The following is a 17,527-nucleotide window of genomic DNA, read 5'->3' as shown; positions in this document are numbered from 1 at the left end:
GGAGACCAGTGAGGCTGCCCAGCTGCTGCCTAGCACTGTGCTCTCCTGCTGGGTAGCCTTTGCAGAATAAACAGGGTTTCAATCAACCAATCAATCACCAGGCCAGACTCTATCTGTACTGTGTGCCTTCTGAGTGCCAGCCAGTCTCTTGTGATTTGCTATGGTATAGGCAGGAGGAGGTGCCATCCACCTTGCTGGGACAGAGCGCTTAGCCTAAGTAAGGAGAAATAAGCATAAAGCAACTGGAGAGAAAAGCAAGGAGGTGAATCGCTAAACATGACACTACATGGCTCAGACTTTAAGTCCTATAGGAATTCTGACAAAAAAAGATCAACACGGGTTAGCACATGCAGTGAACTGCAGTGAGAAAAGCACATACTGTAGACTTTTGTGGGCCTTGGTTTAAACCATAGCTCTACCACTTACCAGCTGTGAGGCCTCAAGTAAGCACTAGATCTGTCTGAGCCTCCAATTTCACAGTCTGGAAAATGGACACAACACAATCTGTTCTGCAACACTGTGGCAAGGAATAAAGGTAATACACATACAGTATCTAATACTCTGCCTCACATAGAGTAGACAGTTAATAAATAACAGCTATTAGCCAAGTGCGGTGGCACAGGCCTATAGTCAGTCCCAACCACTTGGGAGGCTGAGGCGGGAAGATCACTTGAGCCCAGGAGGGCAAGGCTGCAGTGCACTATGATTGTGCCTGTAAATAGCCACTGTACTCCAGCCTGTGCATCACAGCAAGACCCTGTCTCTAAAAAAAATAATAAAAAAATAAAAATAGAGTGAGCTTTCTGGAAGAAAAAGGACTTGAGTAGGTAAAGAAGCATGAACAGGGTCTAGACAGACAGCAGGAAAGGAGTGGGTTGGAAGCACTGCCAAGGCTCACACATAGGAACGAGCAAAGTGTATGTCTGGGACACTGAGAAACCACGTCTGACCAGAATGGGGTGCTTCCTGGGAGAGAAAGAAGGCCAGGCTTGGCTGGTGGGAGTTGGGGGTAGGGATAAGTTGGTGAGAAGATGGTGAGAAGCAGAGTTGAGAGGAGGATAGCTAAGGGGTCTGGATTCGACAGTTTATCTTTAGGAATTTTGTGGATTCCCAATAAGCCAGGTAGAAATAGTTCTCCCTTTAGCTAGAAAATGTCTCCCTGAGTCTGGAAGAGTACTAAGAGGAAACTGGGACCCAGGCAAGCCTCTCTTCCTCTTCGGGCCTCACAGCCTCCTCATCTGTAAAATGAAGTGGTGGACCACTTCCCAAGTGGGCAACTTTGGGCAAATTACTTAAGCAATCCGAACTTCTGTTTTATCATCTGTGAAATGGGACTATATTACTTGCAGAACTTGTGAGAATTTAATGATTAATGCCTTATGTAATGTCTAACACAAAAAAGGCATTCAATAAGCATCAGCTATTATTAGTAATAGTAACAATATCATTATTGTTATTAAAGGATTATTTTATAATTTTATTAAACTATAATATTTCATATATGTTATCCAGTCAAGCATCACATAATGATATTTTGGTCAACAACAGACTATATATATGACGGTGGTCTCATAAGATTATAACAAAGCTGCCCTATACAGGTGTCCATTTTTCATGTTTTACACCATATTTTTACTGCACCTTTTCTATGTTTAGATACACAAATACTTGCCATTGTGTTACAACTGCCTACAGTATGCAGTACAGTAACATGCAGTACAGGTTTGTAGCCTAGCAGCAATAGGCTATGCCATGTAGCCTGGGTGTGGAGTAGGCTGTACCATCTAGGTTTGTGTAAGTATATTCCACGAGGTTCACACAATGACATGAATTTCTCAGAATATATCTCCATTAAGTGATGCATGTCTGTATATACAAATAATGTATCCAAAATAATTATACATACAGGAAATTATGTTAATAAAGTAACATGCTATAAATGTTAAATAAATTCTGAACATATGTGGTTTCTAAAAAATAGTGGTAAACTAAGCATGATTGGTTATGAGTTTTTTAGCCCACCTTAATATTAATTTACCTTACGTTCATTGGTCTGGAAGTCTCTGAATGAAATGCTCACAATAAGAGCTTAAGAAAAATTTAGGGAGTAAAAACTGAGTATCTAGAAAATTCTACCCATTACCTTAATTTTACTTTGCTAATTAGGGGAGAAAACCTTGTGTAATTAACATCACTCAATAACAACACTAAGTACTGAGTACTTCCTATACGCCAAGCATAGTACGAAGTGGCTTTACATGCATTTTCTCATTTAATCCTCACACCAATGGTGTGAGGTAGCTCGATTATCATCCCCACTTTGCAGATGAAGATTCTAAGGTTAGAGAGGTTAGGCAATTTTTCCAGTGTCACAGAGCTAACAAATGGCACAGCTGAGATTCAAACTTTGTTTTGTCAGACTCTAATGTACTTACCACTGATTACTGCCAATGACAGGAAATCCACTTGGATGTGCATCCACGGACAGAATCACAAGGAAAGGACCATTTATTGCCTTAGGACTTTGGGCCTAGAACCCTTGCTCAGAAGGGAGGAGAGAGAAGGAGGCAGGCAGGCTGTAGAAGGGACTCAAAATTCAGAATTGAGATTTTCTGAGAAGGTTTTTCAAACAGGACAGGGACAGAACAGGAACTGTGAAGCAAGCAGCTTAAGTGCATATTGTCAGCCCAGTAACACATTGGCTTGGCGGTTTTCAATAGTCTTGGATTTCTTTCTGTGCCTCAGTTTCCTGGAAAATTCCTTGGGGAACATCCAACTGGCTCCAGCCATGCAAACAGGATTTGCATTCTAGCCATGATTGAACTGGGATTTTAGAGAAGCAGCAGCACTTGGGCCACAGAAATGGTGGTAAGAAGACAAAGCCTGATAGCTGCTACTGCTGTTGAGCCCTGGGGGATTGCACTTTGTGGCCTACACTGCCTCACGGGACAGAACCATGCGCGAGAAGCTGCCTGGCACAAACACACAGGTAGTGTTCCGATTAGTTCCTGATGATCCTCAGCCATCGGAAAGGATGCTGAACCCCTCGATTTTCTCTCAACCACAGTTTGGCGGGCACTGCTGTTCGAATAAAGACACAGCTCCTTCATATGGCCTCTGATCCCCTGCAAGGTCTGCTATTCTAGGATTCTGGCACCTTCCACTAGCTGCAGTCCTATCAGCCTTTTTCAGTCCTTCACACTGGCCATGCTTCTTCCTCCCATACAATTTTAGTAAATCAAAGTTCCTTCTGCCAGGAAAGCTCTTCTCACCCTTCTTCACCTAGGTAACTTTCCCTTACCCTTCACTTCAGAGTTCAAGCTTCTTGTGGGGAGCTTTCCCTGACCAGGTGAAATCTCGCTGGTATGGGCTCTCATGATTCTCTGTATCGCTCCTTTGCAGCATTTGTCACAGTTGCAAGTTCACATTTGTAGGATTAATGTCTAACCAGGCTTTAAGCTCCACAAGTCAAGGTATGTACATATATTTGGCTGACCACTGATCCACCTAGCACCATACCACACATAGTAGGTGCTATTTGTTGAATGAATAAATGATTGCACTATTTCATTTTTACTTTATTTTTGTTTTTTTCAAAGGTAGGTCAGTCCTCTGTTTATAGATTATTATGACTGTAATAACTATCAAAGTTTGTTCAACTCTTTACCATTTACAAAATACTTTCAACAATATTGAATAAGTATTTGCTAACTATTTACGTGCACAGTGATGAACAACACAGCAATGGTCTGCTGCCTTCCAAAACTCACAATATCATGAGAGAGAGAAAGGAAATAGATAACGCACAGAGGGTAATAAGTGCTCTAACAGAAGAAGTACAGGGTACTACGGGAACCCACAGGTATCGGAGGATCAGGGAAGGCTTCCTAGAAAATGTGACAGTGATAATCCAAAGGATGAGTAATTTTCCAGACAACAAGTGTTCATCTGCATGGAACTCTCACAAGATCCTGGAAGGCTGGTCAGATAGGTATTAGCAAAGATATTTCACAGTAGAGACCACTGAGGAAGTTAAGAGACTAGCCCAAGCCCACACAGCCAAGAAACAGGAGGGCCAACAGCAGAGGCTCAGTCCCAGTGTCACCACTCCCTCCAAGCCCACTGCAGTACACCCTGGCTATTCTCTGCTCATGGCCAACTGTCTGACTCTGCTGGCCTTCAGCTGCTTCCACAACTCACCTACCCATGAAGTTCAAGAAAAGCTGCTAATCCAATCTTCCCCAATTACTTTCCATCAGTAGGGAGCAAGCAGTCAGAGCCTCAGCAGGTGAGGTACCTCAGAAAAGAAGCCACACCCTGGGCCACTCTGTAGAACTGCACTTGAGCAAGACTGGGGTGTCAGTGCGTGATCTGGACCCTTCCAGAAGGAGTCAGCATTCTCTGCAGAGCTTAATGCTGAGATTTAAAAGTTCTCAATGGGAACTTCATTAATAAGATTTGGAAACTAAGACTAAGGAAGGTAGGTTCCATGACATTAATGGTCACACAGCCAGTTAGTAACTTTGTCAAAAGTGGAAACCAGGTCTTCTAATTCTAAAACTCTTGTATTTTCTTCTGTAACATTACCTTGCCTTCCAACATCCAAGCATTCAAAAAAATCTGTGTGGGTTACACTCTAGCATTCAGAAAACTGTGGGGGGATCTTAAAAAGCTCTTACTATAAGCTTCAAATTACAGGAGTGATGCCCTTGAGGCTTTGACCTTTAGGTCTAGGATAAAACTTTTGTTTCAATCTACTTACTGCAAGCCACAAAGACATTTACATACTTACTGATTAAGAGAGCTGATGTTTTGGTTGCTCTGATGCCATCATTAATATCTTCCCAACCAGCCAAAATGATATAACAATCGATAAACAGACAGCTTCTCCGAGGCCCTGAGACAGCCAAATGTATTTACCAGCCAGGGTTTTTGTTAATTAGATAAAATCCCTGGATCAATGTGCAGAACATTTACCTGTGCTGTAGCTAAGCACATTCTGGACACCTCAATCCTGGCACATGAACAGCAAGTGCCTCAAGCCCCAAGCTGGGGCATCCAGGGACAAGAACCAAACCAAGCCATCAATGCAAAGGTAGAATAAATGTGTTTACCTCTCAAAAAAGCCCAACTCTTTCTTCTTTCCTGAACTGTAAACCAAATCAGATTTTTTCCCAAAGCCATCTAGTAAATCAGTTTGGGCTGGTATAAAGTCCTTTATTTTTTAAAACCATTAAACCAGAAATCAAAACAGGACATGGAAAGAATCTCCCAACTGATAACAGAGATATTTTGAGAGGCAGCATGGTATGTACAGTGGGAAGTCAAAAGACCCACACATTCAACTGCCTAGATGACATCTCCACTTGAGCATCTCACTGGCATGTTAAATTCAGCATGTTTAAAACTGAATTCATAATTTTCCCCCCACCTAGTCTTCCTCTGGGATCCTCATCTCAGTGAATGGCCATAGCATCTACACAGATGATCAAACCAGAAAACTGAAATTCATTAACACCTTCTTCTCTCTAATTAACCATCTCCAATCCTATTCATTCATCCAACATTCATTTATTGAATACTTACTGTGTACCAGGCACTGATAATGTCCTAACCATAACCAGGTCCTATCTGGCTTACTTCCTCCATCTCTGCTACTGACATCTTAGTCCATGTCACATCTTTTCTCATCTGGACTATGCCTGTTGCTTTTCAGCCAGTCTTCCTGCATCCACCATAGCTCTCTACCAATCTGTTCTACACCAAGCAACCAGAATGATTTTTAAAATTATAGATCTATATCATGTCACCGTGTCTGTTAGTCTTTCCCTCTCTCACATACACATACCGGCTACTCCTCAATGGTGGTTGCCCACTCCTCTTAGGACTAAAATTAAAATTGTTAATATAGACCCAGCGCAGTATAGTCCTTGCTTAACTCTCCAACTTCCTTTCACACTACTCCCCCTTGCTCTCTAGGGGCCAGCCATATTGGCCTTCTCTCAACTCCTTGATTTCTCCACATCATTAATTGACTCAGGACCTTCCACCTGCTGTTCCCTCTAACTAAACTTTCTTCCACCTTTCTCTTCAACCTTCAGAGTTTGCTGCAATCTCACTTATTCAGAGGCTTTCCCTTACTGACACGTACCCCCACCTCCAACCCGCTCACATGCAAGGGTAGATTCCTGAGTGTCTTGTACTTGACTTTTTAAAAAAGTTTTACTGAGATATAATTCACATACCATAAAGTCCATCCATTTAAAAGTATACAATTCAATTGTTTCTAGTATTAATATATTCTGAATTGTGCAACCATGACTACGATCTAACTCCAGGAATATTTTCATCACCCAGAAAGGAAACCCTGGACCCATTCATCCCCCTGTTCTGCTCCTCCTTCCTTGGCAATCACTAATCTATAATACTTTCTATTTCTATGGATTTGTCTATTCTGGATATTTCACATAAATGGGATCATATAATATATGTCTGCTATAGCCAGGAGGTTTGAAACCCAATCCCTAACGTGATGGTGTTTGGACGTAGGGTCTTTGGGAGGTTATTAGGTCGCAAGGATGGAGCTTGCATAAATGGCACTAGTGCCCTTATAAGAGAGATCACAGAGACCTCTCTCATACCTTCCACCACATGAGGACATGGTGAGAAGATGGCCATCAGTGAATCAGAAAGTGGGCCCTCACTAGGTACCAAATCTGCCAGAGCTTTGATCAAGGACTTCCCAGCCTCTAGAACAGGGAGAAATACATTTCTGTTGTTTACAAGCCACCCAATCTATTGTTACAGCAGCCAAAGGAACTAAGACAGTGGCCTTTTGTGACTGGCTTCTCTCAGTGTAACATTTTCAAGGTTCATCCATGTTGTACCATATGTCAGTGCTTCCTTCCTTTGCGCTGATATATGGCTATATCATATTTTTATTTATCCATTCATCAGTTAATGGACTTTGAGATTGTTTCTGAGAAAAGAAAAATTGGCTCAAAGAGGTCTGAGTTATGTGAGACATGTAAAATTTATCAGGCCCAGAAAGACATGAGTATGGGACTTCAGTCACCCCACCAGTTGTGCCCCAGGGCAATCGTTTAAAGCCATTTCCTTCTTTCTTTTCTTCCCTGTAGTTTCCCGACTAGCTGCCTCACCCATTGTCTTCACATTCCTGGAATCTGTGACACAAAGAACGATATACAGCCAATCAATAGCTTATGTTACTTCAACGTAAATTCTTGGTGAACAAATTAGGCACTGCCTTCTTTTTCCCTTTAAAAACCCACATGTCACTGCTGCTAAAAGGAGCACACACTAAGGGCAGCTTGAATCTATGCTCCTGGATTGCAGTCCTCAAACTTGGCCCAAATAAACTCTCCACTTATATTAATTTAGCCTCAATTTCTTTCTTTAGGTCAACATTTCTGCTTTTTGGCTAGTATGAATAATGCTGCCATGAATACTCATGTACAAACACATTAATGTACATGTTTTCATTTCTCTGGGGTATAGACCTAGAGTGGACTTGCTGGGTCATAAGGTAACTCTATGTTTAAGGAACTGCCAAACTGTTTTCCAAAGTGGCTACACCATTTTACAGCCCCATCAGCAATGTATGAGGGTTCCAATTTCTCCACATCCTTGCCAACACTTGCTTTTATCAGTCTTTTTTATTACAGCCACCCTAACGGGTGTGAAGTGGTATCTCATTTTGGTTTTGGTGTGCAATTCTCTAACTTATTGGTCATCTGTATATCTTCTTTGGAGAAATGTCTATTCAGATTCTTAGTACATTTTTTTTTTTTTTTTGAGAGAGAGTCTCGCTCTGTTGCTTGGGCTAGAGTGCCATGGTGTCTGTCAGCCTAGCTCACAGCAACCTCAAACTCCTGGGCTTAAGCAATCCTTCTGCCTCAGCCTCCTGAGTAGCTAGGACTACAGGCATGCGCCACCATGCCTGGCTAATTTTTTTCTATATATATTTTTAGCTGTCCGTATAATTTCTTTCTACTTTTAGTAGAGACGGGGTCTTGCTCTTGCTCAGGCTGGTCTCGAACTCTTGACCTCGAGCAATCCTCCCGCCTCGGCCTCCCAGAGTGCTAGGATTACAGGTGTGAGCCACTGCGCCCGGCCATTAGTCCACTTTTTAATTAGGTTATCTTTTTATTGTTGAGTTGGAAGAGTTCTTCATATATTCTGGACATGAGTCCCTTATCAAATATATGATTTGCAAAATATCCTCCCATCCTGTGAGAGTCTTTTTGCTTTCTTGATGGTGTCCTAGACGCACAAAAGTTTTTAATTTTGATGAAGTCCAATTTATTTTTTTCTTTGTTTGCTTGTGCTTTTGGTGCCATATCTAAGAAGGCTTTGCCTAACCCAAGGTGGCAAAGATTTACTCCTATGTTTTCTCCTAATAGTTTTATAGTTTTAGCTGTTATATTTAGGTCCATGAGCCATTTTGAGTTCATTTTTATGTGTGGTATCAGGTAAGAGTCCAATTGCATTTTTTTGCATATTCAGTTGTCCCTGCACCATTTGTTGAAAAGACAAGTTTTATTTCACTTTTGAAGTATGTAATTATAATTGCATAATTAGCCATCGGGCTCCCAGTTAGACTGTAAGTAAGTACCACAAGGGCAGGGACTGTGCCAACCTTGTTCACTAATGTATCTCCAGCACTCAGCCTGATGCCTAGCTCCTAGTAAATACGCATAAATACTGGCTGAATGAATTATCATTTTATTATTAGTAATAATAACTCTACAACTCTATGGGTTATAGGTATTATCATCTTCATGTTACTTATAAGTTTGGCAATTTGTCCCTTGTTTTGCTGGTTCTCAATTTTTGACTCCAGGGCAGGAACTGCTTCTTCGTCCCCATTCTATCACCACCCTCCCTCCCCCAAATTCAGCTCAGGACTATGCACTGAGCACAGGCAGGACAGATGGGCAACTGAGGGACAGTTAGTTAATCATTGCCTTCCATGACCAGGTCCCTACCTATCTCCAGTCCCTACTGGCCTCACACTGTGACTCAGCAACACCAAACATCACATAATTTCCCTTCCCCTCACCCCGGCTCCAAGGCTGCCACTCTTTTGCCTGGAATGCCTTCCCCTTCTATTTGCTAAATAATACTGATACTTTAAGACTCTGATCATGTGCCATTTCCTCTAGGAGGCTTTCTCTGACCCCTCAGGCTGGTTAGGGGCATCTTCTAGGCTCCTGCTGCCCCTATACTCTCCTGTCTTATAGCACTGATCACACCATTGCCACAGTCTACCCCTGACTCTCATCATGGGCAGAAATCACGCCTGGTCAGGTGTTCCCTGTACCAAGCAGAGGACTCAGTATTCTGGCAGTGCTCAGTTAATGTTTGGCAAATGACCAAATGAATCCTGGAGAGAAACGGCAGGCAGTCTGAGGTCCAAGATTGATACCACCAGGGTTCCTTCATTAGAGACTGTGCTAATGAACGACTGGGTTAGGCACTCAGCAGGGGCCCAGCTCCCTAAAGGGAGGAGGGAAATCGGTAGCGGTGTTGTCTTTCACCAAGCTTGTTCTGAAGGAAATGTGATCCCCACTGGGAGAACAAGAGGCCTCACTTTTCCCAGTCCTGATAACTCCTCCCATGTCTCGGCCTGAGCCTGGACAGATGTGCCTTCAGTCTGCCTGTGCCCTAGGTTTCGGGTGAGCAGTTTCTGAGTCCAGACACCAGGTTCCGGTTTGGGTTGAGCCCAGGAGCAGGGCCACCTGTTCACACTGCTGACAGGTAGGATAGAGGCCAAACTTCCACTTCTAAAGAAGAGTCAGAGCTAGATGAACTTACAAGGTAAGTGCCTCAGGGGAAAAGGGAGGAAATGGTAGCCACACAGAGAGGCAGGAAGGACAGACCAAGAGACCTGGCCTCCACCTTATATAGTCCAGGGAAGCATGGAAGTCAGACTCTGGACTGCTCACTTCAGCTATACTGAGAAGTCAGTAAAAAGCAGAAGAAAGTCACTGAAAAGTTCCAGTTGTGCTGGGACACTGGGTAAGAGACAGTGGAGAACTGGAGCTTATCCCTGCCCTTGGGAGGCACACAATCCAGTGGGTCAAGGTGAAGTCTAGCCCACAAACTTCTTAATACAAAGAACAGAGTGTGACGAGTGGCAGATCCTGCCCTGCACCTTTAGCCAGCCAGCTCCACGTAATGCAGGTCAACAGTGCCCATGTGGGAGGGCCGATGTCCAGAGCTGTTGGCTTGATGGCCTTACACTCTGTGACGATTCATCAGCTCTTCCTAATTCAGTCAGCGTGTAAACCTCACTGATTTTCCTGTTTGTGGAATGACTGCTGCCTCAGTCTTGACATTCAGCCCTGCTTCTCCAACCTGACCTCCAACTTCTCCTCCACAAGAGGAGTCACCTCCTGCTATAGGCTGGCATGGCTCTGCCCATATGACACTCACACCCTCCCAGACCACAAGGGAGGTATGGGGCAGAAGCAAGGGTAGGGGACAAAGGAAGAAGAGATCACACCCAGCTGGGAGGAATCAAGGAAGGCTTCATAAGGGAGGCAGCACTTGAGTTGAGCCATGAAGGCTGGTGGGATTTAAGCAGAGGGTGATGAGCACAGAATACAGAGGGTGGTCTGCGTGGAAGGGACACATCCAGGGCCCAGAGACTGCAGGCTCCATAGTGTCCATAAGAGGAGGATGAAGCACCTCCCTCCTCTGAGCAGAAGAGCCTCAGGCTACTGTCCTTCACTATCCAGAGCTCTCCCAAGGCCCTGGGGCTGGGGACAGGAATTAGGGACGTCAAGGAAGAGACACTCACAGCACAGAAACCCAGAGAAGTGAAGGGGCAAAGGAAAGGTAGAGGACAATATTACTCAGCATGTCTGAGTTTTGTTCTAAATACTGGTATAATTGACCACACCACTCACATACGTGGTATAAGTGAGTCATGCCCCACATAATGATGTTTTGGTCAACGACAGACTACATTTATGACAATGGTCCCATAAGATTATAATGAAGCTGAAAAATTCCTATCACCTAGTGATGTTGTAGCCATCTTAACAGTATAGTGTAATGCATTACCTTTTCTATATTTAGATATGTCTAACCCACTCATTCTTTCATAAGCAAGAACTGCTTTGGGTGAGAGGAAGGAAAAGACGTCCTCGTTAAGGCCGTCATCACTTTGAATCTATCTTACTGAAACAACCTCTTAACAGATCCGCTTTCAGCCTTTTCCCAATGCAGTCCATCCTTCACCCCTCTGAAACACAGCCCTAACTAGGTCATTTTCCTGCTCAAAAATGTCCCACATCTCCCCACTGTTTATAGGATGGATACGAGTTCCAAACTCCTCACCCTAGGCGTGGCAGGCCTTGCACATTCCAGCCTCTCTCAAGTCACCTTCCCTCTTTTCTCACACCCTGCACAAATCCCACCTCGGCAACATCAACATGTTCTCCAGACCCAACAACAACCCAGTATCTGCCTCCTGCCTTTGCTCAGCCTGCTCCCTGGCTCTGTGGTTCCACATGAGATTGGCACTGAGGGCAGGGTCTGTGCCTTGTTCACCTAATTCTGATGGAGTCATCCTGACCAAGGGAGGTGGGACAAGAGAAGGCAGGAGAAAAGCAGGCCAGAGCCTGGGCTACTCATGAAAGACACCATCCACACAGGTAAGAATGAATGTTCAGAACAATTGTCTGAATCACACATACACCATAAGCTCAATCACTTTCTGTATTCTTTGGGCAGGTGCTTAATTGCTCTTAGAAAAACATGTATATGAAAGAGCTAAAATAATCAACACTTGGGGGCTCAATGGGATAGGGTAAAGTCAGCCTTACTGGGGGTGGATAGGTGGATTCACAGCATTGCTACTCTGCAAATGCACTGCCAACGCTGGGTTAGCTGGGGAAAGCAGCAGCCTGGCAGCCCTTGGCAGTTACCAACAGGTGAGTCCAGGGTCAGCAAGGGCCAGCTTCCACCCCCTTACTCCCTTGTACTGCAGCAGAATGAAGCAGGGCTCATCTGTTTCTGGGGGAATGAAAATGCCACACACAGCCTGCAGTTATGAATGGCTCTTATAACAACAAGATGACATCTGTGCTTGGTTTTTAAGATGCATCATTGCATGTTTATTAAACTATTGCTCCATCATATTTATTTGGCTACGAAACAACTCCCAGCCCATACTTCCAAAAGTGGTTTATTAAAAACTAAGCCTTGAACATTAATACTCAAGAGCACCCTTGAGAATCAATAATAATGCTGCAGATAAAATGAAAGGGAATCAAAGCAGTAAGTCTTGGTGGGGCTGCGGCTGCCTTTCAATACTTTTTTGTATGTTCAGGCAGCTGGAGTGGGGAAGAGCACCAACGGTCTGTGGCACTGGTTACAGGGATAGCCACCCCAATACCTGATTTCCTGTCTAAAATGCAGACGTGATGGCAGGGAAGGGGGGTGTCCTGTGGCCACCTAGCTTCATACAAAGGGCCAAAAGAGGCCAAGGTTAGGCCCAGTGGGGTCCAGTAGTTTCACCAAGAATAAAACCTCTGCCCCTAACCAACAGTCCCATAACTGATGCCCTATGCTACCCCAATCTGAATATCCATCCTGCACACAGACCCTGCCCTGGTCCTGGTACTAGGCTGAGCCCTGGGTTGAGTCCTGCCCCCCCCAAAAAACATGCCTCAAATCCAACCTGCCAGTGGTCACAGGGGACTGTGAGGCCGGGAAAATGCAGTCTATCCCTGGGCGGGAGCCAAGGAGAGTCACCCCAGCCCAGTGGGCAGGGCTTTTTAGCCCCAAAGGCCTTCTGGCAGAATGTTCTCTTCCAGCTCCCTCCCAAGTCCCCAAGCCCCTCCATGGATGCCCACCTGTGACCCACCCAGGCAGCAAGCAATAACATGTGACCACTTTCACACAGAAACGAGAACAAATTGAAAGATTCAGAGAAGAACTCACAGGATATGGAGGGGACTCCAAACCATCCCTATGAAGAACAAAATATCTGAAGGATCCAGGGATGTTTGGGGGCTGACTCCCTACCTAAAATATCTAAGGTTGACCTGGGCTGAGGGAGCCGGGTGACTCTGTGACTACAGGGAAGTCACAGGGGACAGTTCTCAGCTTAGGGCAAGAATTTCGTCCAAGGCAGAGTCATCGCACAAGGAAGGGACTCACCCTCCTCTGCCCCTCCTGTGGGGGAGAGCAAGGCCTGGGGTTCGACACTCACCTGTGAACTTCTTGAACATTGTTGGCACGAGCAGCTTCCATCAGGGCTGCATCTGAAAAGAGAGCAGACACGGGTCAGATCCTTGGCCAGGACATACCCCTCATGTCTGACTGGAGGGCCCAGTTAGACAGTGGAAGTGGAAGCACTTCAGAAACATGGGCTTTAACGTGAACCGATGCCATGACTGAAAGCTAATCATCCCCTCCCCACACAGTGTCCAGTGTTACCAACCCGACTTCCATACCTTTCTACTATAGAGCCCAAACTCCTCTCATCATACAGGGGATGCAGGTAAAGTGCTAGCACCACGTCTTGCCTATGGTAAGCACTCAATGTGCTCTTTGTAACCTATAAGGCTCTGTATAATACAGTGTGTTTTATGTTACTATCATTGTGGTATTAACCATTCCCTGACCTTGTCCACTTTCTCCCCCATCTCCAGTTCTTCAGCCCAGTTCTGAGACAGGATGGGGAGGAGCAGACAAGGGTGTGGGCCTCTCTGATAATGGAGAGAGCCGCAACTAGGCATCGAGATCCAACCCACTCTGCCATCTACTTACCACGTAACTGTGGCAGCCCTTTTCCCTCTCAACCACAGCCTCCCTGACAATAAAGCAGAGACAATAATCCTTGCCCTGCCAGCCTCACAAGGATGCCGTGGAGATGAAATGATGGTTGAAAAATCTGCAAACTCCCCAGTGCTGAGCCCAGTGAAGGGAGACCCAAAGCAGAGGGTTCAGATCCCTTAGGAATCACCAGGCCTACCAGAAAAGCAATGCTGATCCCGCTCTGGCCTGGGCAGCCTGCAGGCTGTTGGCACCATCTTGTGGCCAGAGAGGAAAAACTGCCTGACTTAGAAAACTCAAAAGTCAACAGCAGAGCCACAATTTTTTCAAATAGTCCAATACCAAGTGCCAGTGGAGCCCTCTTGCCCAGACTGGTTCTGAGCTACACTGTTGGGCACTGGACAGACTCATACCCAGCCCTGCCTCAGGAAGCTCTCAGTCCAGCCAAGAAACTCACCCATGAGAGAATGCATTAGAGTAGGGTGGAAAGAGCAGGATCTGGAGGCAGGCAGACCTGGGCTCCCGTCTCAACTCTGCCACTTACTTGCTGTATGACCTAGCCAGCTCACCTAATCTCCTGAGCTTCAGTTTCCTTATCTGAACAAAGGAGATAAGAGATCCATCTTACATGCATATGAAAACCAATTCTGTGATTCACACACTGGTGCCTCCACTCCACCTCCTGGCCTATACTCCAGGGCCAGGTCTTTCCTGCTTACCTTACCCAATTGTTCTCCAAGCACGCTCAGACAGCCACCAGCTGGACGGGGATCAAAATTCCTCAGAGATGGCTGTATCCACTCACCCCTCACAAAACAAAATAGCTTCTGCAAGGTTACAGAGTGAGGAATGAGCAGAAATTAGAACCTCCTGGCTCCTAAAGCATTCAGTTTCTAATACATTGCACTGAGGGCCTCAGCTCAAAACTCTTAAGTCGGGGAACAGAGTAGCTGACGAGTCAGAAGGGTTGGAAGTGATCATGGTTTTGGTCATTATCTATTTTAGTAAAGAGATCCTCGTCTCCTTGCTGGAGTTCACATGCCACAAAGTCCAGTCTGGAGCCCCCAGGAAACTCTTAAGCAAGACCCTGGACATCTCTCCCCAGTTCATCCAAACACACTTGCCTCAGAACATTCGCTGCTCATGAACCTTCCATGGCTCTCTACTGCCTACAGAAGAAATTCCAATTCCCCTGCCTGGCACCCAGGCCCCACTCCATCTGCTCTCCCCTCATTCCAAAGACACCATCTTCCAACCAAGCTGGCCACTCTACTAGTCCTTGCACACTCCATGGTGACCTGCAACTGTTATCTTTGTCCTCTGAAGCCTTTGAATGCAATACAATGCAATTTAAGACACATTTACTGAGTACGTTCTAAGTTCCAGACACTCTGGTAGACAAATGATGTTTAGGTATTAAGGAAAGTTGCTGGTATCAACCTGAAAAAAAAAGATAAGATGCATTCCTTGCTCTCATGGGGCTCACAATGTCACTCTCTATCTCCTTCCTCATCCTTCAGAACTCAAGTTCGAATTCCACATCCTCCAGTGGCCTCCATCCTCCAGGAAGGCTTTCCTGACCCTGCTGACCCTCTGATCCCACAAGAACACAGAGTCAGCACCACTCACCAGCCCTGCATGCCAACTGCCTGCATTGCTTCCTTGACTGATTTTGTGTTAAGTTAGGACTTCTCACATACCTGGCCCCAAACTAGGCATACAGAGGGCTGAAAGTTATAGAATCATGGCATGCCTAAGCTAGAAGATCCCTTAGAGTCTACTTCAACACTCTCATTTTGTAGATGAGGTAACTGAGGAAGCAAGAGTCCAAATTTGTAATGGGAGTTAGACACAGAGCCAAAACAAGATCCTCAGTGCCATCACTCCCAGTCCAAAGCCCTTCCTTTAGAGCTTGGCACATCCTGCTAAATATACGAAAGAAAGTCAAGACAGTCCCCACTTTTGCCCCAAAGCCTCAGAGCTTGGGATGCATAAAATCTATGGACAATGTGCCTCAGTCTTCCCTTTTGAGGAAAAACTAAGAACCTGAGTAGCTGGGCCCACACAGGTCACATGTGTGGCTGGCTCTCTGCCCACTCTCCCAGCCCCTACTCAGCTCCATGTACCCAGCTGAGATGCCAATCTTGATCGGCCATCCCCCTCAGTTGCTCTTGGGTCTCCAGGGATCTAACTTCCTTTTCCTGTCAGCTACCCCACTTGGTAAGATCACCTCCTGGCAAGTGAAACCAGGCACAGCAAAACCCTGGGAGACTGATGGACAGACCCAAGCCACTGAACTACAAGAGAGATCAAATTAACAGTACTGGGAGAATATTGAGAAATCACCCTTCACTACATAAGTAAGGAAACTGAGGGCAGAGAGGAGCCTCTCTGGGTCAAGCTCCCACTGGAATCAAGTCTTGTCCTTTCTCAGGCCACCTTAGGGGAGCAACTCCTCTAAACCATCTACCGGTTGGTCTTAAAACATCCCATGGTTTCCTGGAGACCTCTTGAAAAAGGTTGGACCAGGCAGAATATTAGACCATAAAGGGATCATGCTGTAATATTAGATGTTTAGTCCAATGCCCCCATTGTACAGACAGACAAAGTGATGCTCAAAGAGGGGAGGCTGACCTATGACAACAGATTATACAACTCCAGTCGGTGACCTATCCAGTGCAACACCCTGCCCCTGGAACCAGATGATGTCTGAGTCTCTCCAAGACTGAGGCTCTAAGAGTCTAAATCTATAAGCATCTCCAACCCTCCAAAGATGCGAAGTCGGGACATTCCTCCCGCTTCTCCCTTCCTCGAACCCAGACTGTTCCGATAATCACCCTTGTTGGATGGACTCTTGCTGTAGCAATGAACCACCAGCGCTGTGGCCAGGGCCCACATGCCCAGTCCGGCCTTGCTGGGGACCCCATTCCAGCTGTCTTGTCCCGGGAGTGTTTCTTCGATGCCAGGAAGGCGTCCCCACGTGGCAGCCGTGAAGCACTGGGTCTCGGTGCGTCCTCCCCGGCACCCCCCAGTGGCTGCCCCTAGTCCGTGGACCAAGGCCAGTGATGTTCCAGGGCGCTCCCCGGCGGCCGCCCTCAGCCACTGCGGCTCCCCGCAACCCCTTGTGATCACTCTCTGGCCAGGAGCACTTCCATGGCTCCGGAGCGACTGGGATGTGAGCAACCGGAGGAGGAGCCCCGGCGCCGGCACTTTTCTTCTCAACACCAGGGACCCCAGCATCGTGACAGCTGCTTGGATAACCCCCTGGTGCCGGCCCCTGTGCTGGCCACGTCCAACATGGCTGCCGCGGCGCGTTCGAAGGCGCCGCGAACGCAGTGGGATTGCGCACTACCTCACGGGAGTGGTAGTCCACAGCCCTGGATCTTTCCGCGGCTGAGGAACGAATAAACTACATTTCCCAGAAGGCTGTGGGATTGCGTCACAATGATGGCCGACTATAGGAGCCCGCGGCATGTTGGGAAATGGAGTTTGGGTGGAGGGGCGTGGCAAGAAGGAAAATGCCAAGGTGGGGCGTGGCAATTAGAGTTTAAGATTCTAAACCCGGAGCCTCTTTCCTAGTTAACACACAAGACGCAATTTCTGACCACTGTAAATTAAACATGGATCTTCAGCATAAGCCTATTATGAAACGTATGCTTATTTCTTTTAGCCTATTTCTCTTTTCAGCCCAGGATGGCTTTTCAAAAAGATGTCT

General features: G+C 46.0%; 1 protein-coding gene across 1 annotated transcript in view; it reads right to left on the bottom strand.

Annotated features, from left to right (window-relative positions):
- Nucleotides 1-17,223, bottom strand: part of CLPB (caseinolytic mitochondrial matrix peptidase chaperone subunit B) — a 141,809-nt gene extending 124,586 nt beyond the window's left edge. Inside the window, exons 1-2 of the mRNA XM_045555539.1 lie at nt 16,650-17,223; nt 13,247-13,298 (exon numbers count right to left, since the gene is read on the bottom strand). Coding sequence (XP_045411495.1) covers nt 13,247-13,298; nt 16,650-17,052 — 455 coding nt within the window. The 5' untranslated portion in view covers nt 17,053-17,223. The remainder of the gene's footprint in view (nt 1-13,246; nt 13,299-16,649) is intronic.
- Between the last annotated feature and the right edge of the window lie 304 nt (nt 17,224-17,527).

This window comes from Lemur catta, chromosome 7 (genome assembly GCF_020740605.2).
Source record: "Lemur catta isolate mLemCat1 chromosome 7, mLemCat1.pri, whole genome shotgun sequence".
NCBI lineage: Eukaryota > Metazoa > Chordata > Mammalia > Primates > Lemuridae > Lemur > Lemur catta.
Note: the sequence above shows the minus strand (reverse complement) of the source record. Positions and strands in the feature narration are given on the sequence as shown.